General features: G+C 39.0%; 1 protein-coding gene across 3 annotated transcripts in view; it reads left to right on the top strand.

Moving 5' to 3' along the window:
- The window catches only part of LARP4B (La ribonucleoprotein 4B), a 55,697-nt gene extending 32,400 nt beyond the window's left edge, over positions 1-23,297 (top strand). For 2 of the 3 annotated variants that reach the window (XM_064703931.1, XM_064703932.1), the window contains exons 5-17: positions 653-734; positions 1,182-1,318; positions 2,681-2,784; positions 4,517-4,627; positions 5,124-5,177; positions 5,511-5,720; positions 8,683-8,789; positions 9,269-9,523; positions 10,943-10,988; positions 14,005-14,169; positions 18,045-18,166; positions 18,792-18,903; positions 19,447-23,297. In XM_064703931.1, coding sequence (XP_064560001.1) covers positions 653-734; positions 1,182-1,318; positions 2,681-2,784; positions 4,517-4,627; positions 5,124-5,177; positions 5,511-5,720; positions 8,683-8,789; positions 9,269-9,523; positions 10,943-10,988; positions 14,005-14,169; positions 18,045-18,166; positions 18,792-18,903; positions 19,447-19,728 — 1,787 coding nt within the window. In that variant the 3' untranslated portion in view covers positions 19,729-23,297. The remainder of the gene's footprint in view (positions 1-652; positions 735-1,181; positions 1,319-2,680; positions 2,785-4,516; positions 4,628-5,123; positions 5,178-5,510; positions 5,721-8,682; positions 8,790-9,268; positions 9,524-10,942; positions 10,989-14,004; positions 14,170-18,044; positions 18,167-18,791; positions 18,904-19,446) is intronic. The other variant, XM_064703933.1, reaches the window with a different exon arrangement.
- Positions 23,298-26,935: the final 3,638 nt, after the last annotated feature.

The raw sequence follows: 26,935 nt of genomic DNA, 5'->3' as shown, positions 1-26,935 counted from the left end.
TGAAACATTTCTCCCACTGACTCAATGAGTTTACTATCTACTGACATTGGTATATTGTGTCTAAACTTAAAAGAAACATGGGGTTCCTGTTTTCCATGTGATAATTTTTAAACTTACATATATAAAAAATAAATTAATTTTGCCTTCTTAACCAAAAGATTGTAAATTGATTGCATATTTGTTGTTAGTGGATTGGATATCTGCTGATATTCCATAACTATATTTTTGAAAACCTTCTCTGAATTAATGTGTTGGTAATTTAGAGTGAGACCGGAAGTATGGAATGCCTCCATTGCATTGTTCCTTGCATTGCATTAGTCAGGGTTTCATCAGCCAGAAATTTCATCAGCTAGAAATTCACAGTGTTTACTTTGAGATGTGCTTGTAGCTGTTCTAAAAGTGCTTCAGATTTTTTATGTATTTGGAGAACAGAGGTTAACAAGTAAAGTCAGACATGGTTTCTCTTTTCTCTCTTAAATAAAAAGTTGCCATGCAATTTCAGGAGTTGGTAACTAATACATAATGAACATCTATTGAATTTGAAAATTCATTACTAGTTATGTAGTCAGTAATAGACATGATGGCTTGTTTAAAATAGATATTGTGTAATATAGCAGAGCTACTTTTTAATTTGAAGTATTTTAATTATTAGGTGGAAACGAACAGTTGCAGCCAGAAGGTCAGGAAGATTTACGAGAATTACTGAAAAAGACACTGGAATTCTGTTTATCTAGGTAGGTATTTACCTAAATGGACCAAACTGGAGGATGACTAACAGCTTGGGATGTATGTTAATACATTTCTTAGTTGTTACTTAAAACTGGGTGGAAAGGATGAGAATTTGGAAAAAGTAACACACAAATTTCAGAGTGTTGTGTTGATGTACCTCTTAAAGCTTACCTGAAAGCTCTGTGCCTAATGCATAAACTAGCAAAAACATGGGTTTGAAATGAGAGTAGTTACAAGCAATTACAGATCAGGTGAATTTTTGTGATCTTTCCTGGTCATAATTAAAACTGAGTAATTTAAGCTATTTAGCAAGCTTTAAGCCAGTGATTTTCATTAATTAGCAAAAATGCTGAAGGAATCTGCCTTCTGCTATGTGATGAATTTTTCTCTTAAGTTTATTGGACAAAGTTGATCTATGACATTTCTCTTTTTTCTTTTTTTTCTCCCAACAGAGAAAATCTTGCCAGTGACATGTACCTTATATCACAGATGGACAGTGATCAGTATGTGCCAATAATGACAGTAGCAAATCTTGATCATGTCAAGAAACTCAGTACTGATATGGATTTGATTGTTGAAGTGCTGAGATGTAAGTAAAAGTTCCTCAGTGGTAGAAAGCATTTTGGTTATTGGTGTAGAACTATTAATCTGAATTTTTTATCTCTCTTACTGTACTGCAGTAAAATGCCATTATTTTTCTCTACAGCATTAAGTAGCCCAAGCAACTTAGATCATCAGTTATAGGACTGTAGTTTTATTAAAGCTACTCTGTATTCCAGCTGTTGAATAATGATCTATGCACATAAGAATTAATGATTTTAAATTGTGGGATGTGGTGGGACAACTCACATGATTGGGGGATCATGATGGGTATCTTTAGACTGTTCTGTAAAGACAGGTGGGGAAAAAGGGATGGAGGATTGTCACTGTTTAAGAGAACCTTGAATGGATGGAAATCAGCTGCATCAGTAATGGAAGCTCTGTGGAGTACCTGTGGGCCAAGACCCTGGGGGGTGTTTCCAAGGGGAATCTTACAGCTGGCATCTGCTGCTGCCCTGAACCAGGACAATAAGGCCAACAGAGCAATATTTGTGTCAATGTGGTGGTTTGACCAGGAAGAAGTGAGCTTTGGGTCAGCCAAACCTGGTTCTTGCAGTCGGTTTCAATGGCTTAGATATTTGTGGGAAGAACAATACAGCAGCTCCTGCCATCCATCAAGTTTCTGGAACATGCAGAGGACTGTGTCCCCATAAAGTGTGGGGTGTGCCAGCCAGCAATGAGGCACTGCTGGAGTCACTGCTCAGAAACTGAGAAAACCTGCTCTGTATGTCTCAGTCAGGGGGAGCCTTGGCTGCTCCAGTCATAGAACTGTGGTGTTTGGGGTCGTGCTGAGCACACTGAGTGTTTCTAAGGTTTTGTATTTTGCAAGAGCAAACTTCAGCTTGCACAGAGCACAGCTGGGAAGAATTCTGTGGGAAGCTTCCATGGAAGATAAAGGCACTAACTATACTAGTGCTGGGAGTTCTCTCCTGGAAGCACAAAAACATTTCATCCCCTGTAAAGGTAAGGGAAGTAGGTGAATCAAGAGACCCCCTTGGCTTAACTTTGTGCTTCTGAGTCTGCTCACAACAAGAGAGAGGCATACCAGAGATGGAAAAGTGAATGAATGCCTGGTGAGAGCTACAAGGGCATTGCCAGGGTGTGCAGAGATCCAGTTATAAATGGAAAATCTCAGCTCAGAGTGTACTTGGCCAGAGCTACAAGTTTTGTAAAAAACTAGAAAGGATTCTTCAGGCACGTAAATGATGAACAGAAACATTGTCTGCTTGTTTCTTAATTCCAAAAATATTGGAAGCTCTGCATTGTATGTCTGTGTTCACAGGATCTTTTGGAGTGCAAAGCTCCTAGGTTTGTTGACAGCTGAAATGCATTCTTGTCTTTTCTCTCTTAGCGTTGCCTTTAGTTCAAGTGGATGAAAAGGGGGAAAAAGTTCGGCCAAATCAGAATCGCTGTATTGTGATTTTACGTGAAGTACCTGAATCTACTCCCATTGAAGTAAGTGTTCCCTTGTTCAGTAAAGAACACTTTTCCCTTAGGACTTGGAAGTTAGATTTCTTCTAGATTTCAATAAGCACATCACATTTTTTACTACTACACTGTTAGTTTCTAACAGCACTTCTTAAACTTATTGTTTTTGTTTGGATAAGAAATATTTTTGGTAGATGTATGTTGCTCATAGCAAGGCTGTGGTAGAACCTGTGGTTCTGCAGAGGGCTGAGAAACTGATAGTGCTGTCTTTGGTAGAGATACATCTATTTCTTGGGCTTTGTCCTACTTATATGCACTTGGTGCTCAGATCCTTGGATAAATAGACAAAGATGAAAGAAGATAAATCTTAGACTAGAAAATGCCACTGTTGCCCCTTGAAGCTTGCTCAAGTAAAGTAGTTAAAGCTTTGTAAACGTTTCTGTAATGTTGAGGTGAGAGGTGTCAGTAAGTCACTAAGGATCTCCCCTGGGTTGTGGAATGAGTGCAAGACTGGAGAACTTCATTATTTGAAAGATACTTAATGCCACTCCAATGAATCAGGGACTATGACTGATGAAAATATTAGAAAAAAATTATGAGGTTGTAATTAAACCATCTTGAATTTTCAAAAAGGAGAAGGTGCAGATTCTTGATGATGGGTATATATTTTAGTTTCTCTTTTATTTAATTTTACAAGCAAGACTAAAGATTGTGAAAGAGTTGCTCCTCTTAATAACCATCGTGCAAAAATCAGAAGTACTGCAGTGTAGAAACTGGTAACAAAAAACTAAGTGGCCTTAGTAAACAGGAACATGAAACAAAATGCTAAAAGGAATTGAAGGGAAGAAGTTGGATATGTGCTATGTACCCAGCTTTAAAATAATGGCTACTTCTAGCTTTCCAAATTAAATGTAGCCTTACAAAGACTTCCTAAGTTTTAGTATTGTAGATTTTTTTTTTCTGTCATGAATTCATCAAGTTGGATATATTAGCACTGCATGTTCACTCTTAAATGTTTGACAACAAAGTTCTGAGGAGTCTTTATTTTCAGAAGTATTGGTCTCCAGTAAAATGCTTTATACATTGTGTTTAAAGTTGTTGTGCTGGAAAAATCTGGACTTAACTAACCAGATTTATTAGCCTATGTTTTCTAGCACAGCAGAGTCAGGCTTTATTAAAGCAGCAAAGGCTGTAAGGTCTCCCAAGTTGTGTTGCCTTTTGATGCTGCTCACCTCAGATCTGTGACAAAACAAAAGAATAATGCAAATGAATTAAAACAAATAAAAAATCCAGGGTCTGTTTTTTCTGTAGAAACTAGCCAGTCATGTTTGAGGTAACATCAGCCCTGTTTTGAGTTAAAGCTTACTTGCAGGTTTCTGCTGAAAAGACAGGATTTTCCTGTCCTGTGCCGTATGCAGAGGTTTTCATGTGGCTCCATGGTTTTGGGGACAGGGGAGAAATAGACATCTTTTTGCACTTGATACCAAGTTTAAATGTCTTCTCTGGCCTAAATAGCTCCCACCTAAGCCTCTTGCAGTATGGCCTTAGACAGTGCTGGTGTTAATGCCTTCCAGGGGGAGACTGGAGAGAGCTGACACTGCTGTAGGTGTTCTGAACTACTCTCTTATGTTTTGTAAGCCCAGCAGTGCTTTGTGTCTTTCTCAGGGTGTCAGAGTTTTGCATTTTATATTGATGTCTTTTCTTCTCTCCATCCTTCCCCCCTCACCTCCCCACCTCCTTATCAAACCACTTTCCCCAGGAGGTTGAAGCACTTTTCAAAGGAGACAATTTGCCTAAGTTCATCAACTGTGAGTTTGCCTATAATGACAATTGGTTCATCACATTTGAATCGGAAGCTGATGCACAGCAGGTAATGCTGTTTTTTGAATCTTATTAGAATGTAAAAGTAAATAAGGCTGATAGGAGGATGAATTGACAGGTTGGAAACTGTATTACAAATGTGTAAAGAAAAACATACCCCACGCTGTAAAAACAGTAATGCTTCCCCTTAGGTTGTGTCCAATTTTCAGTAACTATTAAACATAACACTTAAGAGGTTTTTTTAATCTTATTCACATACCCTGACTTCCTGGCTAAAGCTATGATTTTTTTTGTACTGAGAGTGTTGACTTTTTTGGGTGACACATTGAAATCCTATAATCATAACCATTAGAATCTTGTTTTAATGCTACTGAAGCACTTAATGATAAGGTAAATGTTGCTAAATGCAGGTGATGTATGAGATTTTGCTATACTGTAACATTAGCAGACACTCCAAGAATTATTGTTAGGCTTAGCCTGTCAAAACTTAAGTTTCCTTTATTTGAATTATATTTGACAAATCTAACAATTTCTTGTTTATAAAGGCTTACAGATACCTTAGAGAAGAAGTGAAGACTTTCCAAGGAAAACCAATTAAGGTAAATAGAGGTTTATGATGTTAGGGGTGGGGTGTGTGTGTATGTTCTGGGTTTTGTGGTGCTCACTGTGATTTCTGTAAAGTTAAATAGTCCAATCTCAGCAACCATTTCACCTGGAGGTGGGTTTAGAAATGTAGCACATATGACTTCAGCTCTCCTCTTCCTCATTTGTGGCAGTGGTATATCCAGCCCAGCATCAGGCAGCAGGGGAGCATTCCTGCTGTCCCTGCAGTGACTGATAAGTGTCCAGTAAAAGTTTGAGAGCTGCTAATTTGAACCATCCTGATACAATTTGAAAGACTGCTGTGATAAATAATCTAATCTCCTTTGCAGGCAAGGATAAAAGCAAAGGCAATAGCTATAAACACATTTTTGCCAAAGAATGGATATAGACCTCTGGATATGAACCTCTACACGCAGCAGCGCTACACAACATCCTTTTACATCCCTCCAGTATACAGTCCCCAGCAGCACTTCCCACTGTACAGCTTAATTGGCCCACAGACCTGGTCAGCCACACACAGCTACCTTGACCCTTCATTGGTAAGTCTCTTGATTCTGGAACAGTTGTGTTCTTTTCAAAGCTGATACTATTTTCTTATTGAGGTGTAGGAAACATACTTATCCTGAAGAGGGGAGTTTAAGATTCTGGTTCTTCTTGAAGAACAGTCCTTCAGAATCCTTGCCATGGTGTACAAGATGGATTAATTATTTGAAAATTGTCTGATCTCAGACTGGAGTATGATTCTCTTCTTAAACCTTTTAGATTTTGAGGCAGTTCCTTAGTAAAGACTTGTCAAGATACCAAGTTCTTTTAACAGGAAGTTAGATTGTAGGTTAACATGCTGAATTGCCCTGTTTGGCATGTTCTTAAAGCAGAATATTTTCTGTGCAATGGTAACATCTCTTTTGGCAATGAAAAGTGAAATTGCTTTTGCTAATTACAAAAATCACTTTTAAATTGCTTTTTAAATTACTTTCTTGAAGGGCTGTTGGTAAGGCTTGAAGCTAGGATGGTAGCAATAAATCCTTAAATACTCTAATGAGATATAGACTGTATCCTGCAATGCTGCTTCTGTCTTCTGCTTTGTGACACTCATCAGAATTACCTTGGCCCCTTTTAGTTGGCCTTTGTTACCCTACAAACATGTGGAGTTTCCTGTAATGACTGGGAGGCTCAGGTTTCCTATCTGGAGCCTCTTTCTCCCCTCTGGAGATGCCTCCTTTACTTGTGGCTCAAAGAAATGAGGGGAGCAATGCTCAAAATTAGAAGTTCTTTAGATGTTTTTTTTGGCAGAGGATTAAAGTGTCCTTGAATAAACTTGAGCAAACATCCTCTGTACTGAACCACAGCTAATTAAAAAGTTGGTGTGCTAAACACTTCACACACAGGGAAGGGAACCAGAGGCCTTGCAGGGGGAGGTGTTCGGGGGGGATGGAGAATGTGGATGAGACAAGGTAACACAGTGAGCAGTGTTGTTCCAGGAAAAAGCTGTCTTGTTAAGCAGCAATGAATTTGAATCTGCCTGTAGATAAACTGAGAATAAGGTTGTTGCACAGTCTTGCTCTGGGATACTGAATGAGCTGGATGGGAATAAAACAGAAGACAAAGATTAATAAGCCACAGGTTCAAGCACATCATACTGTGTATCTACTTATGTTATCCTGTAACTTTCTGTATCCAAAAAAGTTAGTCCTGTCTTTTGGGGAAGACTTGATGAGTTTGCTAGCATTAAAGATCTGAAACTTTTCTTAGTCAAAACAGGAAATCGACTGTCTGTGCTTTGCTTTTTACTGTTCTGCAGTGTATTGTCATTGGTTAGCTGCATTTTATGTACATGACTGTAACGTGATGTTTCTTGATTCTTTTGTAGGAAGAGCTATATTTGAATAGGAATCACTTGAGGAGAACAGGGACCCTGAGGAACCATGACACAGCAATAATTTTCATGAGACAGGGTTGCAGTTTGCATGTAGAGACTTGTGTGAAAATACAGCAAAGTTTCTCTATTCTGCTTCAACATAAACTCTACTCTCTCTCATCTCTAATTTGAGATTGAATACCCCAGTCATGTGGGCAATACCATTTTAGTTCTGAAACTTGAATATGGCAACACATGTCCTCAGGATTCTAAAACTGCCTCATTTTTCATCATGTGCTTAAATCGTATTCAAGAAAAAAAATCTAGTTTTTCCTGTTTGGGAATAAAAAAAAAAAGAAATTGAAAAGAAAGTGTATTTTAACCAGTTGACTTCTGTGAATGCTTTTGATATTATTGGAAAATGGGGAAATTTTTTTTTTCATCCAAAAGGATCACACATCATTATAAAGAAAAGAGTTGAATATTGCTAGGGTCCCTGATAAGTTCAGTGTCTTCTCATTTTTTCAGGTTCAGTGGTTGCTTACTAGCTTTGATGGAATTTTTCAGGACTCATGTTGTAACTCTTAAACCAGAAACACTTCAAAGCATATTTTGATGAAACTTTGTTCCTCAAGGAGCTTTGTTACAGGCCTTCTTTAATGGCCTTTTTGTGAAGCCTGAGGTAGCATTTGCTGTCATGCATGCTAGGTTAGGCTAGCAGTAGTTTAATATGACAGCTTTGGTGTTAAATTTTGTTTTCCATTGATTAATGGTTTAACTTGCACAAGAAACCTTTTTCAAGTTTAAATGTACCCTTATAGCAAATGGTCTTAATCATAGCTGTTTCTCAAAGCTTAATAGAATGTAGAAAGAATCTTTTTGTTCTGCATTGTAGTTATTTTCAGGGGAAAAATACAAGCAAGCATTTGCTGGTGCTAACAGTAATGTTCCTTAAATGAAACTCCCACATTTAAATAAAAAATACAAAAGTGTGCTAGTGAGGTTGGAGAAATGACTTGGAGCATGCTCCAGGTTTTGAGGCATGTACAAGGCATTAGTGTGCACCCACCCCAGAAAATGTTGTTTCTTCAGACAAGAAGACAGTGCTTCACATGTAGAATAAGGTGATAAGATCTGAAAAGCATCAGAATTCTACTTAACATCCACTTATTCTCTAGGCTTTATTTAGATGTCACATGGAAGTAGAATGGGGAACTAAAAGGAAGTTGTTGAGGTTTTTTAAGGGAGAAATTCATGTACAATTGTAAGAGAAACAGTTACAGGCCATGTAGATTAGAGGCTCTGACAAAGGAGTATCTTGGTTCTCCAAAGCCATGTGTAGTATGGTGTGAAATAGGAGGAGAGCTGTTTAACTTACAGCCAAGAATTTTGGCTTGATGTTTTTCAGTTCTCTTGCTGTCGTAAGTTGAAGATGTGTAGTGGCTGACTTCTCAGAAAAACAGAAACTTGGGTTTTTTCCAAACATTTTGTAAGTCAGCTACAAGGCACTAGACAGATACTCTATTGCTGTCTAAGACAATCTTTTGAGTATACTGTCCTGCACAGAATGACATAAAATATGGGGTTAAGAAAAGTAATACTCAGTTTGTTTATAATGATGAGCTTGCTATACCTTTTTTTAGGTAACACCATTTCCAAATACTGGATTTATCAATGGATTCACATCTCCAACCTTCAAGCCTGCTGCTTCTCCACTGACAACACTCAGACAGTATCCTCCCAGGAACAGGCAAGTTCATCTATCTTTTAACAATACTGTTGTATTATCTGGCACATGGGGTTTTCATCTGCTTATTTTAGTAACACCAGCTCACTTGAGAGTACTTGTGAAACTGAACCTGGTGCCAAAGGTGAGGCCAAAGTGCAGATGGTGCTTCTGATGTTAATGGATGCAGTATTTGGAAATGTAAATGGACAGTCTGAAAGCTGAGAAATTGTTCTGTGATTTAGGGTATTCAGCTGAAATATTCTGGGAGATGACATGTCATCAACAGGATTATTCATATAGTAAAGCTCTAGTTGAAAACAGACAGGGAAAAGGTTAATTTTGATAATTAACATGACCTGTTACAATGAATGGTGATCATTCTTATAACTGAAATAAGTGATAAAGGAATGAAGATCTTGCTTCTGAATTCTGTGAACAGGCTTAGGCCTCAGAAGGTCTCTGCTAGTGCGCGTATGTTGAAATGACTTTTGAATTTATAGGAATCCTAGCAAGTCACATATACGCCATACAATACCCAGTGCAGAAAGGGGACCTGGGCTTCTAGACAGTCCTACAATATTCAACTTTTCTGCTGATCGTTTAATCAATGGCGTCAGGAGTCCACAGACGCGGCAGCCGGGCCAAAGCAGGACACGGGTGCAGAGTGCCACCACCAGCTACACCAAGAGGGAAGTGGGGACTGGGAGGATGGAACAGACCAGCCTTGACTCGTCCCCTGGATTAGGGAGGGGGAGGTGAGTGTGCTTCATGGTTGTCCTCTGAACAGCCAGGTGCTGCTGCTTCTGAACTGCTCTGTTTAGTGCAGGTGTGGTATTGTTACTGCTCTCAATGCTGCTTGAAACTCAGACTCTCCTCAAACCTAAAATTTTGCAAAACACTTCACAGAAAGTGTTAAATACAGAACAAAGGCAAAGCAGACTTGCATGCTTTCCTACCAGATGAAAATCATTATTGGCAACTGATGAACTGTTTAGATCTATAAGATCTTCTATCACTTCTTCATCTGGTGCAAGAAAGTTTTTTATATTATTTGTTTGACTTTATTGAAGGAGTTCTGCCCAATTCCATTGTTCAGTATTGCAGATTGTACACCTGAATGTGTGTTAGCAGTGCTCATTCTTCACTTTTTCAGTTGAGGGATCAGAATTTTGACCAAACTGGGCATACACAACAGCAAAGATGGTGGATTGGTATGGAGGGAGGAAAAACTGCTACAGGCAACTAAGGAAACTATTGTTATGTTTTAAAAGCAACCTAATAAAACCCAGAACCAACTACCTGGGGAGCTGAAAACTGGCATATTTATAAATACAGTTCTAATAAGTGCTTCATAAAAGTATTCTGCAGCTTTGATAATGGCTGTATTTATGCTTCCAAGTAAATCACATTTTGAGTGACTTACTGAATTGGAAGATAAGTATTTTGCAGATGATCCTATTTCAGACTTGTATCATTGCAAAATTAAATGGGTATTTTGTGCAAGGGTTGTAATACTTTTCTAAATCTAATTTACCAAATTGTGTTATAACTAATGGATGAAAGTATGATTAGGAACTCAGGAAACAAGATGGCTCAAACTATAGACTAAAAATGTGCAGGAACAATCAGTACTTAAAATGATATTATTTTGATGTTTCAGTATTAAATACGTTTAGAATAATGAAAGTCAAATTAACGTAGAAAATATATTGAAACTGAATTAGAATGCACTGCAAATTTTTTACTGTACTGCTTGGAGGGGCTTTACCTGAAGCAGGGCTGGGGGCGAAGTGCTAAAAATGTTTTGAAGGAGCCTTACCTGGATTGGAAATAGTTAGCTGTATTTCAGAAGTTACATTGGTATACAAAAATTTTTGACCCCCTTATTTATATACTGTAACATTTGTCTAATCCTTATATGTATCTCTACTGAGATGTTTTTAACACAGGAATTAATTGTAACCAGTTTGTTCTTACCTTGACTTGCATAAGATGTATCCCTTTATTTTAAGGAGAGCTTGCTAGGAATTTTTCCCTAAAACATTTCTTAATAATACAACCTGTGCAGAATGAAGATGGATGAAATACCAATTGGAATTAATTTTTCCTGTTTTCATTAACTGCTTTCCAACCATTTATAGGCAAGGTTCTTATATCTGCATTCTTTCCCTTAGGAAAAACTCATATGGCTACCGAAAGAAAAGGGAGGACAAGTTTACAGTGAGTGTTCATGATCTTATTTGTCTCTAATAAAAGCAGGGTAACAAGGCAAGAGTGTGGATATTTCATGGAGTAGCAGGGGACATAAGTTACTGCAGAAGCAGTTGTACATTACAGTTGGTTAAAGACAACAGCTCATTAGTCACATGAGTTTACTGCATTTGGGTATCAGAGCTGATTTTCCATTAATGCAGAAGTCAGGGAAAAGTTAAAATTACTCTTAGAGTAGCAAAAAATTTCCATCTCAGTTTTTGTCAACATGCCAGTGTTCACATTCAGGAATGGCTAAACAGCTGAAGTTAAAAACACTTGATAGTTCATTATCAATCAGTGACAGTGAAAAACATTATATAGATCCTTGTGGCATAATGTGTAGCAAAAATATTTGTTATGAGGTGATCAGTTAATTTTCTTAAATGCCTCTTCAGGTGCCACCAGGTAAGGGTATGCCAACACTATTAAAATACTGTGGTTTTGGGAAACTTAAATTTAAGGTTAATACCAAAGTAGACTTGATACATGAAAAGGCTGCACTAAGTGTAGAAGAGAAAAAACCATGTTTTTATAGGATTTAAGGTTTGGTGTGATAAAACCAGTCATTTCTTTGCAGTTTATTTTTGCCACATGTGGCATATTCATGAAGTTGAACCAGGTTATTTCCTTATTCATGTACAATTGTAAAGAAACACTACTGCATGAGCCATAACACTTCCCTAAAGGTCTGGAATCACTGCATGTGTGTGTTTGTGGCTCCTGCTGTTGATTGGCCTGAGTGAACTAGGACAAAGGAGCAGGAAAGTTTAACAAGTGATTCCTCCCTTTTGATTGCTTTTACTTCTCATCAAACTTCCCAGAGACAGTGAGACCAGATTGCCTGTAGGATTCCCAGTACTTCTTCCTTTTGCCCTTTCAAAGCTGCTTGAATTTTTAAAAGTGAAATTTTCCTATTAATTTTTCTGTATTTAAAAGAACAAGGAAGTGGTGCAGGTTAGATGTGAGTGGCTGAAGTGAAAGGATTACCTTGGACGCCTCCCTGAGCAGAGCAGCACTTCTGACAGAGCTGACTGCAAAGATTATTTGAACTTGGAATGTAAAAACTGGTAGTTGTGAGTTCTTTGGAGACCCACAGTTCTCTTCTGTCAGCACCAAGCTGTAATTGCAGCCTGTGCAGCCAGGGTCCTTCCAGTCTGTTCTGGGCCAAGAATCTTTATTCTGTAGTGTCCAGTGCTGCACCATGAGCAGAAGTGAGAGCTGCTGCACACCCAGGACTGTAAGGAAGTGTACTTGGAACCAAAAGATTAAAGTTTTACCTTTTTTTTAGACTGTGGAAATAATTGAATCCAGTATCCTATTTCTTCTGTAATGCTGTAGCAATTAGATAGTGTGCACAGGACACCCCTAAAACCAGTATATTTGAATGGCATAATGACTTCTAAAGAAGATTTTTCTTTTTAAAGGAAAAAAAGATATAGTTCTATGCACGTTTGCATGAAAAAGAGCATGAAACTTTTTGATCAGATTGTTGCTGAGACTGTAGACATAATCCAAGTACTGAACCTACAAGAAGTTAGCTTGAGAAATTTTATGCAGTTAGCTTAAAATTCGTTGAAGTCCTCTCTTATCCTGCTGATTTTAGATGTCAATGCCACTCTTAAGATTTTGAGGGTTTTAGGATTCAACTGTGTAACTTAAAATGTAACATAAAAGCATTTGCTATTGCAGAACTTCAGTCCCCTTTAAGAAGAGTGTGTGATTTGACGAATGACTTGTAAAAATTCGAGTTGTTCCTCTTGCAGTTTGAGCTGGATTAGTGTAGTCTCTCTCCCTGACCTTTGACAGGTCATCTGACTTCAGTTTTGGAGATTTGCAGTCTCCATTGCTGTAGCATTCTTCCAGGGGGTAATGCTGGGTCAGGAGCAGTGATTGGAGTTGCAATTGTTCTTGCTTCTGTATTTTTTCTTTCCCTGCTTCCCTCTTGACGCACAATTCTTTGGACATTACATATAGTTTGTGAAAAGACCTCAAAAGTAGTCTTATATCTGTTGTTCTTTTTGTTCAGAAGCATTGTTCTCACATTCACACCATCTTGACTATATACTTGTGTTTTCCTTTTCAAAATAGGAACTGTTTCAAAGTTTGGTTTGCATTTGATATTTTGCAGCAGAGATCATCTTAGCACAGGCCTCAGCACAGTCAAGAAACAGTTCTTTGAAGAAAAACTTCTTTGTTTACATGATGTAGGTGAAGTTAATTTGTAACTTCAGTTACAGCATATTACAAAGGAGTTTTATTTTTCTTGTGTAAATATAAAATAACTTGCAAATCCTTACCAGCATTTCTTACAAGTGATCTTAAACCATGGTACTTTTAACTCCTGAACTGCTCTCTATAGTGCAAAAAAGTTGCAATTAACACACAGGTGGTTGTTTTGCTTGAGACATTGGTTTTCTTCTTAGAATTAGTTATAAAGTGTCTGTTTCAAAAACAGTTTTGACTCTTAGCATTCTATTTTTACACAGTGACAATACAGATTAATACGAATTAGATGTAAATTGTTATTGTCTGTACTACATACAAGGCATGCTGTCTTACCCTTTCTTCATATATCTGAAAGTAAGATTCTTGTTGACTCCTGTCTTTTTATTTAGGATGTTATAAACTGTACATAAATGGGCATTATATTGTCACCATATCATGGTACATTAACCAGTCTGTTTTCCTTTCTGTGTCACTGTGCCTGTCCTCAATGAAGAGTCAGTGAGAAAACTTCTTCTTGTGTCAGTGTCCCTAAAGCTGATGCATATACCATGATATTTAAATAATAATTAAATATTTTAAGGGCAACAGTGGAAAATAAAAGCATCTATTTCTCGGTACTCTATGGGTTTTTTGAGGGATGAGATGGGGAGCCTTCTCCAGGGGTTTGCTGATACAAATCAAGTGAAAATACAGTTTAGAGCTGCATATCTTTTCTGTCATCTAGTGCAGTAACCCCAACCTGGTATTTCTGTTCCAGAGAGGCCAAACACAGTCTCCACCACCCCCGAAACCTCCATCTCCCAGCTTTGAATTGGGTTTATCTAGCTTTCCTCCATTACCTGGGGCTGCTGGCAATTTAAAGACTGAAGACCTGTTTGAAAACAGACTGTCCAGTGTGGTAATAGGAACGTCAAAAGAAAGAGTGAGTAGCGGATGTTCATTTTGGTTGGGAAAACAAAGAATTGCATACCTCTTGTTTTCTGATTTGGTGATCTATATGTGGGAAAACTTGGGGGTTTACATGGGTTGTAAGAAATGTTCTTTAAAAAGAGCTGTCAAATGATGTGCTGCTGCCTTCTTTACTTATATCTTAGAATTTGTTGGGTATTCTCTTTGAAATGGTGTGGAATGTGGGCACCAGTTTAATAAGTAGATGTTAATAGCAGAGATTAGAAAATATGCTCTTTGCTGTGCATAACTGCCTCAGGCTTTTTGATAGGCTCAGGTGAAAAATATGTGATAGATTTTCCCTCCTGCTTGAAAGTAAGACTTCTGAGTTTTATATAAAACACTTTAAAGTGACAAACTTCTAAGCATCAAAATAAAGAAGCTGCCTACATAATCTCAGTACACTAGGCATCATAGCTGGAACAAGAACTGCTACCAAAACCAGCTGGATCCCAGTGTCTTGTCAAATTGCTCAGAAAGATTAAAAAAACATCAGAATAACTTGGCAACCATTGCTGTGTAGATGTAATAGAGATGCAGTTGAAAATTAATGTTCAGTAGTTTTTCATAGATTTCATTCTTAGAACTGTCTCTGCCATGCCATCTGTGAGTGACAGTATGTTCTTCTCCAGGAAAACTCAAATAACCCTCTGCAGTGTGGAATTCTCTGGGCTATGAAAGTCTGTATTGGCTTTTTTTGATAGCTCAAATGTAACTTGTGTTTTTCTAGCTGTACCACAACTGAAGAAGTGAAGCCCTGGATTAGCAGTGCAAAGTGACATGGTGAAGTGGTGAACCACCACAATCTCTGGTGTCTTCTCCTGCAATAAGCTGGGTTTAGAATGTTTTCTTTGGTGCCCATGTGTCAGGGGTTGGTAAAGAAAGGGGGAGGCAGCAGGACAGTCTGCACCCAAGGCCGTGACTGTACAGAGAGCCCATCTACTCTTGTCTCCTGCAAGTGGTAGGAGGGGCTGCTGTGTTCCAGGATTGCATTTAGAGTGAATGTGCAGTTCAGAGCCATGGTAAAAACAGTGTTTAACTTACTGTCAGCCAGTACTACAGATGGTAGGCTGTTCTTGGCTAAGATCTATTAGTTATGAAGTATTTTACCTCTGTTACTTATGAAGTGGTTTTTGACTATGGTATTTCAGGTTTTAAATACAATTCCAGCACTTGTTTTTAATACTGCAGCTGAAAACCCTTTGTTCCCCCATTACAGATCTAGTACTTGCTTTGTACTTATGGTAAAGAACTTAGACTTCTCTCCTATAGAGGCAGTCTTCATATCAGTCAGGCACTTAGGCTTTATGATACGTGCAGTGCACTGTCACATTAAAAAGCATCCTTCAATTTACCAGTTTCATTTTCCAACCTACAAGAGTTATTCTGTACCATTATGTGGAAAAAAAGGGATTATGCTGCCTTTCCTTGTTGGCATTTAAGTAAAGAGTAAGATAACAGCAGCTGGCTCCAAAGAGCAATTGTGTTCTGCTACAGAGCTATTTGAGCTAACATCAGTCCTGCCAATGTATACAGGCTGCTTTTCACCTTGATCTCAATGTTTTTTCATGTCACTTGATGTGGTGTTACAAAGCACTGAAGTAGAGTTACACAGTGCTTCCCTTGTTTCATATAGAAGGGTGAGTCCAGTGTGTGGGAGCTGAGGGGACTGAAGGTCTATCCTTTCCAGCAGTTGTTATGCAAGCATTGTATCTTTATGCTCTTTGCTTAGTGATGTCTTCTAGAAGTAGCTCTGGGGAAAGGCAGGTAATAATCATCCCACATTTTGTAACTAGGAAGTGCAGCACTGTCAGATCAAGGCTGTGTGTTTTGGCAAGCAAAAGCTCTTGCACGTCTGCTTGACTTGAAGCTGTTCACACTTAACCATGTACCTGCAAGTTCTGATGCACTTGGGTCAGAATGCTCAGCAGCTTGCAGTTTCAAGCTTTTGCACACACTATTACAGTGAATAAACCTATAAAAGCTGTTCTGTTATTTCTAAACATCCACCTTTTGCAGTCTTACATTGAATCAAACTAGGCTTAGATCTGCTGCAGTAATCTATGCTGCCTGATTTTAAAACAGTGCCATCAAATCCCATTTTCTTTTATAACAGCAGCCAGAGGAGTCTTAGGGTTATGCCCTTTTGAATGGTGACTTGGCCGAGGGAAAAGGAGGGGGTTATCTTATTCCTTCTGAGCTTGTGTTCTCCCATTGTTTTCCCTTCTGCATACCAGAATCTCTTTGAGGTTTGGAATTTTTGAGATAGGTCAGAAGCAATACAAAGAACATAGCACCCTTTAAAACAAACAAAATGGTTATAAATGTGAGATATATGTTTTTCAGAATACAAAGTAGTCTTTTCTTATTTTGTGACCATTTAAATTAACGTATGCATCTTGAACCTATTTGACATTTATCTGGAAGTACAGTATCACTTGGCACTGGCAGAACCTTTTGAGGGCTATGGAAAAAGCCTTTGCTTGGTAGCAAATCATTATATTGGGATGATACAGAATTAGAGCTTTGAAGAATACAGTCCTTAGTGCTCAGCACTAGGAGACTTTTGTCTTCATAGGCTGCCTGTGGTTATGTCTACAGGTGCAAAGCCTGCTTTGTCACCAGCAGGCGCAGAATTTACAGGTGGAAAGAAGTCCAGTCAGTAGTGGTATTCCCCAGGGCTTGATATTGGGACCAGTCTGATTTAATAACCTCGGGCACCCTCAATAAGTTCACAGACAGCACTGAGTTGGGCAGGAGTGCTGATGTGCTGGAGGCAGGAAGGGAAGGGTCTGCAGAGAGGTCTGGACAGACTGGATTGATGGGCTGAGGCCAGTTGTGTGAGCTTCAATAAGGCCAAGTGCTGGGTCCTGCATTGGGGTCACAGCAACCCCAGGCAGTGCTACAGGCTGGGGACAGAGTGGTTGGAAAGTGGCCCTGGAGAAAGGACCTGGGGGTGCTGGTTGACAGCAGCTGAGCATGAGCCAGAGGTGCCCAGGAAGGCCAGTGACATCCTGGCCTGGGTCAGCAATAGTGTGGCCAGCAGGACCAGGGCACTGATTGTCCCCCTGTCCTGGGCACTGGTGAGGCTGCACCTGGAATCTTGTGTTCAGTTTTGGGCCCCCCAATACAAGAAGGACATTGAGGTGCTGGAGATGTCCAGAGAAGAGCAGCAAAGCTGGTGAAGGGTCTGGAGCACAAGTTATGAGGAACAGCTGAGGGAACTGGGGTTATGTAACCTGAAGGAAATGAGCTCAGGGGAAACCTTCACTCCCTACAGCTGCCTGCACAGAGGCTGTAGCCAGGTGGGGGTTGGTCTCTTCTCTCAGGCAACCAGTGACAGGACAAGAGGAAATGGCCTCAAGCTGTGCCAGGGGAGATTTAGGTTGAAAGTCAGGAAAATTTTTTTTTACTGTAAGGCAAGTTAAGTGTTGGAACATGCGGCCCAGAGAAGTGATGGAGTCACCACCCTGGGAAGTGTTCAAGAAATGACCAGGTGTGGCACTTAGTGCCGTTGCCTAGTTGACAAGGTGGTGATTGATTGAAGGTCTTCTCTAACCTTAATGATTCAAAGTGATTTTGTCATTCAGATATGTCCCAAATGGACTTAAGCTTTTAACTTCTTTGGAAATAATCCCAGTGTGTTATCTGTCTGTGTTTCTAAATAAATGTCAAGGAAAAAATAACATGTTCATTACAATTCCTGTATTGGCTCCTTCTGTACCTTCCTATAGTCAATTTACCAGTATAAATCAAACTATGAAGTGTTCCCTGGTTGTGCTAATTTTCAGGCAGACCATATTAATTGGATATTTTGATTGTCTTTCTGTGCCTTTTTTCCTCCTTCAGAACATTAATGTGGATGCAAGTACAAACACTATTCCATCAGGAATTCCTCGAGAGCCGTTACCAGTTTCTTCTACATTGCCCAGGACCTTTGAAAGGTCTCCTTCGCCTCCCCAGCCTACTGAGTAAGCACTTAATTACATGGGTATAATTAGTCTGCTCTGCATCACATTTGCATTTTCTTTCATCAGGCAGAACAATGTAAATAGCTATTAAAATTTTAATCAATGAAAAAAGTAATATTTTGTTGTACTTGTAGTAAAGGCAATAAAGCTTAATTTCTGAACAATATCATAATAGTGATTCAATCATAATAGTAATTTAGCAGAAGAAAATTTAGTGTTGTGGTTTAGTTTCTGTGAGTAGAAGTTTAATGAATACCTTGCTGTCTTGTATTTAGATACCTTTGAAACACAGAGAGTAACCCCATGGCCCTGTGGGCAGTACTGATGTCCATACCATAAAAAAAGTTTTTGGTAACACTTTATTTGGAACTTGCAAATCAAATAGCTGAGTAACTAAATGCTATTAGAACATGACAAATTAGAGGTAGTGTCACATTGCACAGGAATATATTTTTTCTATTTTTGATGGCATTTTTAATGCAATGCTAGTCATCATGTGCTAGGCAAATTATAGCTGTAACTACTTGCAGTCATACTCAAAACTTTTTAGAGCTATTATTAAACTATTCATCTATCCTGAAGTTTTCACTTTTCATGAGCCTTGCTTCCTGCTGGATGATTACAGGGACTCCAAAGTTGTGGATAAACAGCAGAGAGAGACACAGAGTACAGAAAGACTTTCTTCTTCCACTCTGAGTACTGCATGTAAATCGGTACAAGTCAATGGGGCTGCCATAGTAAGTGACCTTATTATTCACTTTTTCTTAATGATCCAGTTTGCATTTAACAGAATATTTATTGCTCCCCAGTGTTGCCTAATCATGTGAGCCCAAGCATCCTAGAATTAGTCCAGCAGCTTTAAATTTGCTTGTTTGGCTTCATGATTACTTGCATGATAGAATGATGCTATTAGCAGTGCAGAAGAGACCCCCTTATCTGAATCTTTTTCTTGGTAGTATCTTTGAGGTAGAAGTATTAAAACATAGGTTGATATTGAAACCAAAGTATTCATTGTGTTTCAGCTGGTTTAGGGTTTGAAGGGGAAGTATTTTGCCCTGTGCCAGTACCCCATTTTTCTGGCATGCTGTTTTACATTTTACCTTTTCTTCAGCTTTATTGTCTATGCAGTTTTGTAAACTTCATATTCAAACCCTCGTCTGCATATTTAAGTGCATCAGTCTTTTGGGACAGGACTTCACCCTTTTTTGTTCATAAAAGGGGTTTTTTTGCCCCTTAGGATGCTTTGTTTAACTCTGTCCTGTTTGTTGCTGATTTCCCAGGAACTGCGAAAACCTAGTTATGCGGAAATTTGCCAGAGAACAACTAAGGATCCTCCTACATTGCAACCCCAGAAAGAACAGAAGCCAAACACTGTAGCATGTGGGAAAGAAGAAAAAAAGCCCACAGAAACAATAGAGAAAAACAGAGAACCTCCTCCTGCAAAGTCACATCCTGGACAACCCAAAGACCAGAGAAGACAGTCAGGACGCAGATCGTCCCCTCCAGCTGTTGGCAAACGCTTAAATAAAGAACAGAGTACCCCTCCAAAATCTCCTCAGTGAAAATAACACCTGGGAGGGATTTGAGAAGAGGTCTGTTTCCCACAAATTAAACCCATGTTCCCACTAAGATACCTGAGAATGAGTTGCTGGTTAGGAGCTTGCAGTGATACAAGGCATGTAACAATGCCTGCAAGATATTTTTTTGTGAAATACTTTTTCCCCCTCTTGAACAAGCATTCTATTTTTCTGGGTATTTCTGGATAGTTGTTCTAAACCTTACATTTAGATTGGTGCTTAATTGGAGGTGAAGCTTAGTGTGATTTTTTTTTTTTCTTTTTCCAAGGTGTAAAATATTTGTCTTTAAAAAAAAAATCAACTTTTTATTAAGCCTCTCTGTGGCTGTGTGAGTGCAAGCTCTGTATAGTGAGTTTTTTCTAAACTGTTAAGCAGAAACATGCTGCTGCAATATTTTTAATAAACTGGTCTGCAAGTACATATCTAAATTAGTGTCCAAAAGACTGATAACGGCAGCTAGTGTGTAGAGTGCAAGAAAGTAGATATATTTTACAAATTAGTATGTGACCTTGAAGATTTTTTTTTATTGGGCTGCTGTACTAAGTGTCAGCAAACAAACTTGCACTTTTAGGTTAAATGAGTAGCTGTTTCTAGCATTTTTAAAAACCTAATCTTTTTTTGATGTTTTGCACACACAAAATGAATTCTACAGGGCACCATATAGCAGTCTTTCTGAAATATTTCCTTTTTTGACTTACTGCAAGCAAGTAACCATCTTCTCACTCCAGAATAAAACTGATGTTATAATTTGCAAATACAAAGCACATTGTGAATAGAAAGAATCAAGTCTGTGAGCTTCTATGGTGGTGAAGCCTGTTAGTGGATGTTATCAGGAGAAAGCAGAGTAGCCTTCTTGTGATAACCTTAGCTTCCCTGTGCTTGTAAGGGAGTTAACTGAGTCAGCGCTGTATATTCTGGTTACCCCTGTGCTCTGTGTAGACTTTTTTTTAAAACTCTGCCCCAAGTGCTCTTTGAAAGAGTTCATATCTTAGTCAGCCTTGTGTTGACATCTTCCTGTAACTACGAGCATTGGCATATGAATTTCAATTTTTCAAGCCGTGAGATAATGGTGTTTGTTTTGTGTGGTGGAGGAAGAGATCCCTGATATTTACCTCTGGGATGAGGTTTCTCACACTTATTTACTTTAGAAGTGATGCGCTTTCTGAAGGACAAGGATGCACTAAATTAGCAAGTTTCTAATAAAGTTGAATATAAATTATTTTTGTTTTAAAATGCCTAAAGCTTTTCTTTAAGTGTTTAAACTGCAGGAAGTTCAGACAAAACTCATTCCTGCTGACTATGACAGTACAGTTTATTCCACAAAAATGTTTATTTAAACAACTGATTTTTTTAAAGAATTATTTCCATCCAATATTTAAAGACTTGAATTTTATTTAAACTTGAAAATGACTTTGCCTTAACTTTTGTACAAGACAGTTTAGAGTTAATGAGGTCTGACCCCGTGGAGGGTTAGCATGAATGGCATACAGAATTACTCAGTTACAGTATGTATCTATTGTCACTGGTCTTACTGGGTAAACATACTGTAGTACAGGAACTAGCAGCAGTTTTTGTAATATACCTTAAAGATCTTAAACAGTTGATCTTTTTCAGATTGTTGAAAAACCTGTAAATGCAAATAGTCAATACTGTATTAAATATGTGCACTTGGAAGTGTGTGCTTTGCTTGTACAGTTGTAAATAATCAGAACATATAAAAAGGTACCCTAAAGAAAAAAATCTGATAAAAATTATTGATATTATAAATGTTGCTGTTGAGCTGGATGTAGATAAACTAAATGTTGTGGTTTGAATATTACTTTAATTTGTTGTTTTTTCTTTTTCTTATTTTATTCTGGTGTGTTGAACTGACTCTGCCTCTTCACTGCAAAAGGGAAATGGAACGAAAGTCTTATTTGAAAGCCCTCAAATATTTTCCTAAAGTCCCTTTAAAACCAAACAATTTAACCAATTCAAAAGTGTTCTGCAATGTAAATAATGAATTTCAGCAGTCAAACTGTAATTTTTAAGTCATTAATAAAAAATCAAGTCTAATTGGGGAAAAACTTGACTGCTGCAAAAATATACACTGAAGCTTACTTGTCTGCTTTCAAGAGTATCAATGCATGGTTCATAGAACTGTAAAGTAACTATAGAAGTTGACTCCTGATAAATTTCCTATTACAAGCATCAATTGGTAACTAGTTGGCATTGTAAATCCAGCCTGTTGTATGCTGCAGAATTGGTCAAAATAGGGCACGTGGAGTCTGTTGATTTTTCCTGTTTCAAAAGCGCACTTTGTGAATGCTGAGGGAGGAGATAGGACCCCGACACCATCACCAAAACTGCTCAGCTCCTGTAATTGGATTTTTAGCCCATTCTCCTTTCCCCAGCGGCAGTGAAAGCGGTGGCTAGATTTGTGTGTGGTTTAGGCCAGCTGTATGACTCATTCTGTTTGTCTGCTGCATTGAAAGGCTTTACCAGCTGCAGACAGTGGCGAGTGCTCCCTTCCAGCGGCTGCGAGCGGCTCGTGCTGGTGCTCAGCCGGTGCCCCAGGTGATCTGTTGAGACCACTGGGATGTGTTGTGCTGTTCTAATGTATTCTGCTGCCATTTGTGATAGGTCAATACACTGTAATTACTGCTTACCCAGCAACAGTCTGTTGCATCTAAAGTTAAAACCTTCCTCTGATGTGGTTTTATAGCTTTTTTTTTTTTAAAAAAAAGTGACACGCCAAATCGCTGTGTAATATACAATACAACTTCTCCTTACTGTATTTTGCTTTGAGATTTATTTCCCCCCACCCCCACTCAGTGACAAAATGGAGTTTTCGGAGTAGAGTTGTGAAGTTGCATGCAGACTGTTGCTATGATACAGAGAGGGATTAAAACATAGCTTTTAAAATTAAAAATCTCCCAAAAGCAGTAGCTGAGCTCAAGGTTCAGGGATCCAGTAATTAAAATTGGCATTTTACCCTGTTAGAACTGCGTGGTGATGCTTTTCATTTGGAAAACAAGTCAAAATGGGATCTGAGGTTCTTCCAGGAATTGTTAAAAAAAGGTTGCTTTCAAAACTGAATGTCATTTCAGATCAGTCCCACCCCGTGACACTGTCACATAGAAACCTGTGAGCAGTGGCAGATTTTTTATGTTGCTGCCTTGTCCTTCAAAGCCTTGAGCCCTTGGCTGGGAAAGGCCCTTGGAGCAGGGGCAGTGTATCAGGAGCAACAGCTGAGTGTAATGGTGCACACCTATCTCTGTATCTCCTTCAGCTCCAGGTAGGGGTTTGTGCTTCGGAGCCTATTACACTAATAGCAGCAGACAATCCAAGATTTCTGAGGACACCTAACAGCTGCCAATTCACGAAATAGAAGTGTAATATGGGAGCCTTTTTGAGGGTTTTTGTTTTTGTTCTTCTTCCATTAAGACTGGAATCAAGCTTACATGTAAACTATCAGTAATTTAAGTTTCCTTTTGTGTCATAAAAATGTAAAACTGTCTAATTTGAAAAAAAATATGTAGGTTATGAAAAATAAAGATTTAGGCACTGTTGAATTCCTGATTTTTTTAATTAAACATTTCTTCAGCAGTATTTTTCATTAGCTTTTGTCTTTTGCTCCCATTTTTGGAAATTGTATATTTCTAATTTTGGGAAAAAAAAAAAACCTTTTGCTTTCCTGTTCAGCACAGCTCCTGTAACCATCACCTAAGGCTCTGTATCAGCAGCAAGAACCTCTGTGATATATCTGAAGGCTGCAGTGTCTTTCTCTATTAGGTAACTATGACTGGTTAACTTTTTTAATGCAAACACAAAAGCTGATGTGTTGTTTACTGAAGGTTCTATTCATTGGTTTCATCAATTTATTAGATAAGTATTGGCTTGGTCCTAAATATGGATTTTAATGTTTAGGTTGATGCTTTGCTTGCATGGCATTTGAATCTGGAGATGTCTTGGGGTTATTTTTGGCTTTAGCTGGTCTTAGAAGTTCTTCTCGAAGAAGATCTTGCATCTAGGAAAGAAGAGGTTCTGGGATATTCTCTACATAAAAGAATATTTTGGAAATAATTCAAACACCACCCCACCACCCTCTTTTTTTGTTTTGTTGAGGTTTTTCTCTTATACAGCTATATCTGACCAATTATAACAATGGATGTAAGCATGGAAATATTAACAATTGCTGTGGTTTATATGCATCATGGGAAGTATTGCAGTATTATTTCTCATGCTGATGGTTCTGTAAGCTCCTGGACAGGTTAGACTGTTATTGCTTCTATTTCCTCAGCACTTCTGTGCTCAGCAAAGTAAGCCAACACAGGAATACCAGCCTGCACTGGGCACTGTGAGCATCTCCAGGCTGGAAAATTCACTTAAACCATTGGGCTTTGGTGATGACCTGGGCTACAAGTAGTTGAAGGCAACCAGTTTTCACTTGAACAGGGACTATCCTGTTCTGCCCTTGCAACAAAGTTTTCTACCACTTAATGTGTAAAAAAATGCATGGAAATTTGTCAGCAATGTTGCCATGATTCTAACGTGGCTGTGGAGGACCACCCCAGCTCTGACAGAAATTGGGGATCTATTTGTTTGCACAACAAGACTGGGCAGTGTCCCCTTTGTGCTGATTTTCCTCAATAAAAGGTGATGTTCAGTGGTGGCTGCAGCAATGTTCATGCTAAACACATGGTTTTGTGTCCTCTTGGGCGTGATGAGAAAGAGTGAATGTGGGAAATTATGTGCAATTTGAGCATCCAAAGGTTACTCACTGTCACAGAAGCTGATTCATTATGCTTTCATCCTAAGGCTTCTTTAGAAAATAAGATTTCATGAAGTTTAAAGTTTTCTAATATGCTTTTACTTCACAAACCTTTATGTTAAAACCTCTTGTTCTGGTATAGCTGAGTTTTTATGACTGCAACCATTTAAGTCAGGAAAGTGATTGCATTTCAGATTTTGCTGGTGTATAGGTGAAAGCAACATTATGCACTTCTCTGCTTTTGAGAGAATAAGCTCTGCAACAGTGGTGCCATCTGGTTATGGTAGCTGGGTTACTGCAGCCTCCACTCATCATGGATAAACATATTGGGATATATTTCAATGCCCAACATAAATTGATCAGCTAGAAATTTAGTTCCTATGGAAGTGGCACATGTAATACAGTTCCTGAGCTGTTGTGCCAAATAAGCACAGAAATGCTGCAAAGAAGGTGGCTGGCCTCAGCTGTGCCATTCTTCCTTCCTGTGGGCTCCCTCTCATCTGCACACTGGCTGCTCTGAAAAGTGCCCAGGAAAGAGGAGGGCTTGGAATAGGTCAGCAGCTTTTGTTGTACCAGCAGTGCAGTGGAGGGAGGAAAAGGAGAAGAGTGATGATGGTCCTGGCAGGAATACTGTACTACAATCAGCCAAAGTAAACTGAGTGTTGGTACAATTGGCTTATCACAAGTGGAAGGCAAAAATCTTGGCTTAAATGTTGTCTTGCTTCCTCCACAATATATATGGCTCCAGTCATCAAGCTTGGTGATTTTTGAGCTTTTTTCTCACAGTGGAGAGGAGAAAGGGTCCAATTTCTGCTCTAGTGTTTTTGGTTATTATGTTCATGCTGTAAATGTGCTAAATTTTTAATCTCTTATGATAGACTATTAAAGGTCATTGTGCATCTTGCCACAACTGGTTGGGGAGCAGTTCACTGTTTTGCAAAATGGAGGGCAGAAGGGTAGCTGTATGCTGGGGAAGGGAGTCAGAAGAAAAAATCACTCCCTAATTTCTCTGAATTCCCATCAGTTTGAGGAGCAAACTGCACTGTGTGCTTGTGTTTCACATGTGGGTTGTGGAAGCCATCCTGCAGCCTGATGGCTTCACATCCCCTTTGCTGCAGGCAGACTGGAGGCATCTGCAGAGCAGTAAATCCACCATGCCTAAGGGTGCTCTGAGAAAGGAGGGGTAAATGGAAGAATTTAGAGTTGTAAAACATGCCAAAGCTGGACAGATTTAAGAAATCTCCGTGGGTGGAATTGCTGATGCACAATGAAATGTGTCTAATGTCTTTCAAAACAAAGCCACGCTCTCCATACAGCTTGAGATGTCAGCCCAGGTAGAAGAGTGAGTGAAATCCAGCAGGTCCAGCCTGTTCCCTCCAAGGCTGGGGTGTTCTCCAGGAATCCACAGTTCATAGCTTGTGGCTCTCACTAGAAATGTCTCACTTTTACTGTTTTGTCTCCAACTCCAGAGTACTTCACTCAGGTTTAGAGTGTCAGCACCAAATGGAGCTGTCTCTGCATGACAATGGCTCACAGCCCCCCAAGCCAGCCCTGTTTGGGTGGGAGGCAGCTGGTGCCTCTCCTGCAGGATGCACTCTGTGATGGGAACAAAGGTGTGCAGTTAAATATGCTCTGTGGGGGAGAAGGCCTTTTTCCTAAATGGAACTTCTTGGGATCTGTGGTTTCTGTGCTGTCCGGACCTACACAGTCTCTTACTCAAGGATCTTGTTCTCCTTTAGAAATGTGATGTGTAAAATTCAGTCATTTTCCCTCTCTTGTTATATTCTCCTTTTCATCTCTAGTGAGTCAATGCTTTCTATTCTTGGGAGCTGCATTGCTTGTGGTAGATGGCAGCTCCCTGCTCCTAAGAATTGCACCTGTTTTCAGCAATGCAATGGACAGCATCTCAGCATTTCAGTTTGTTGGAGTTTTATGTTTTGTCCTACTCAGTAAAGCAAATTTGGTACTCAGAGGAGGATTATCTAGGTATGTGTTCAAAACTATAATGTATACAACAAATTCAAAAAAGTATGCTCTATTTTCTAATATTTACAGTTGCTGGGTTTATGGTGTTTGTGTGTTATTGTCTTCATTTCTGTTTTTACTGGAATGTGTGTCCTTCCTGCATACTGGCAGTGTGTCCATCTCCTCTGGGATGGCTCATGCTGGTGCTGAGGGAGGATTTCTGCCTTGAAGCTGTGGCAAATAAGTGTTGCAGAGACTTGTTGATTCAGACAGTGGACACTGAAGTGACAGATTTGTTAGAGTGATTTTCTCAGTAGATTTTTCTGCTTGAACTGCCAGACAAATGCCTCCTTGGTAGCAAAGTCTGTTTCAGATAAACCTTCGTATTTTACTTTTCATTTGAACTAGTGATTCCCATGGAGACAGAAGCTCAGCCATGCTGGCTGCCATCCTGAGTGCTGATCCATGCTTTCA

Source organism: Zonotrichia leucophrys, chromosome 2, assembly GCF_028769735.1.
Source record: "Zonotrichia leucophrys gambelii isolate GWCS_2022_RI chromosome 2, RI_Zleu_2.0, whole genome shotgun sequence".
NCBI classification, from domain to species: Eukaryota; Metazoa; Chordata; class Aves; order Passeriformes; family Passerellidae; genus Zonotrichia; species Zonotrichia leucophrys.
The sequence above is the reverse complement of the archived record's forward strand: the minus strand, read 5'-3'. Positions and strand labels throughout refer to the sequence as shown.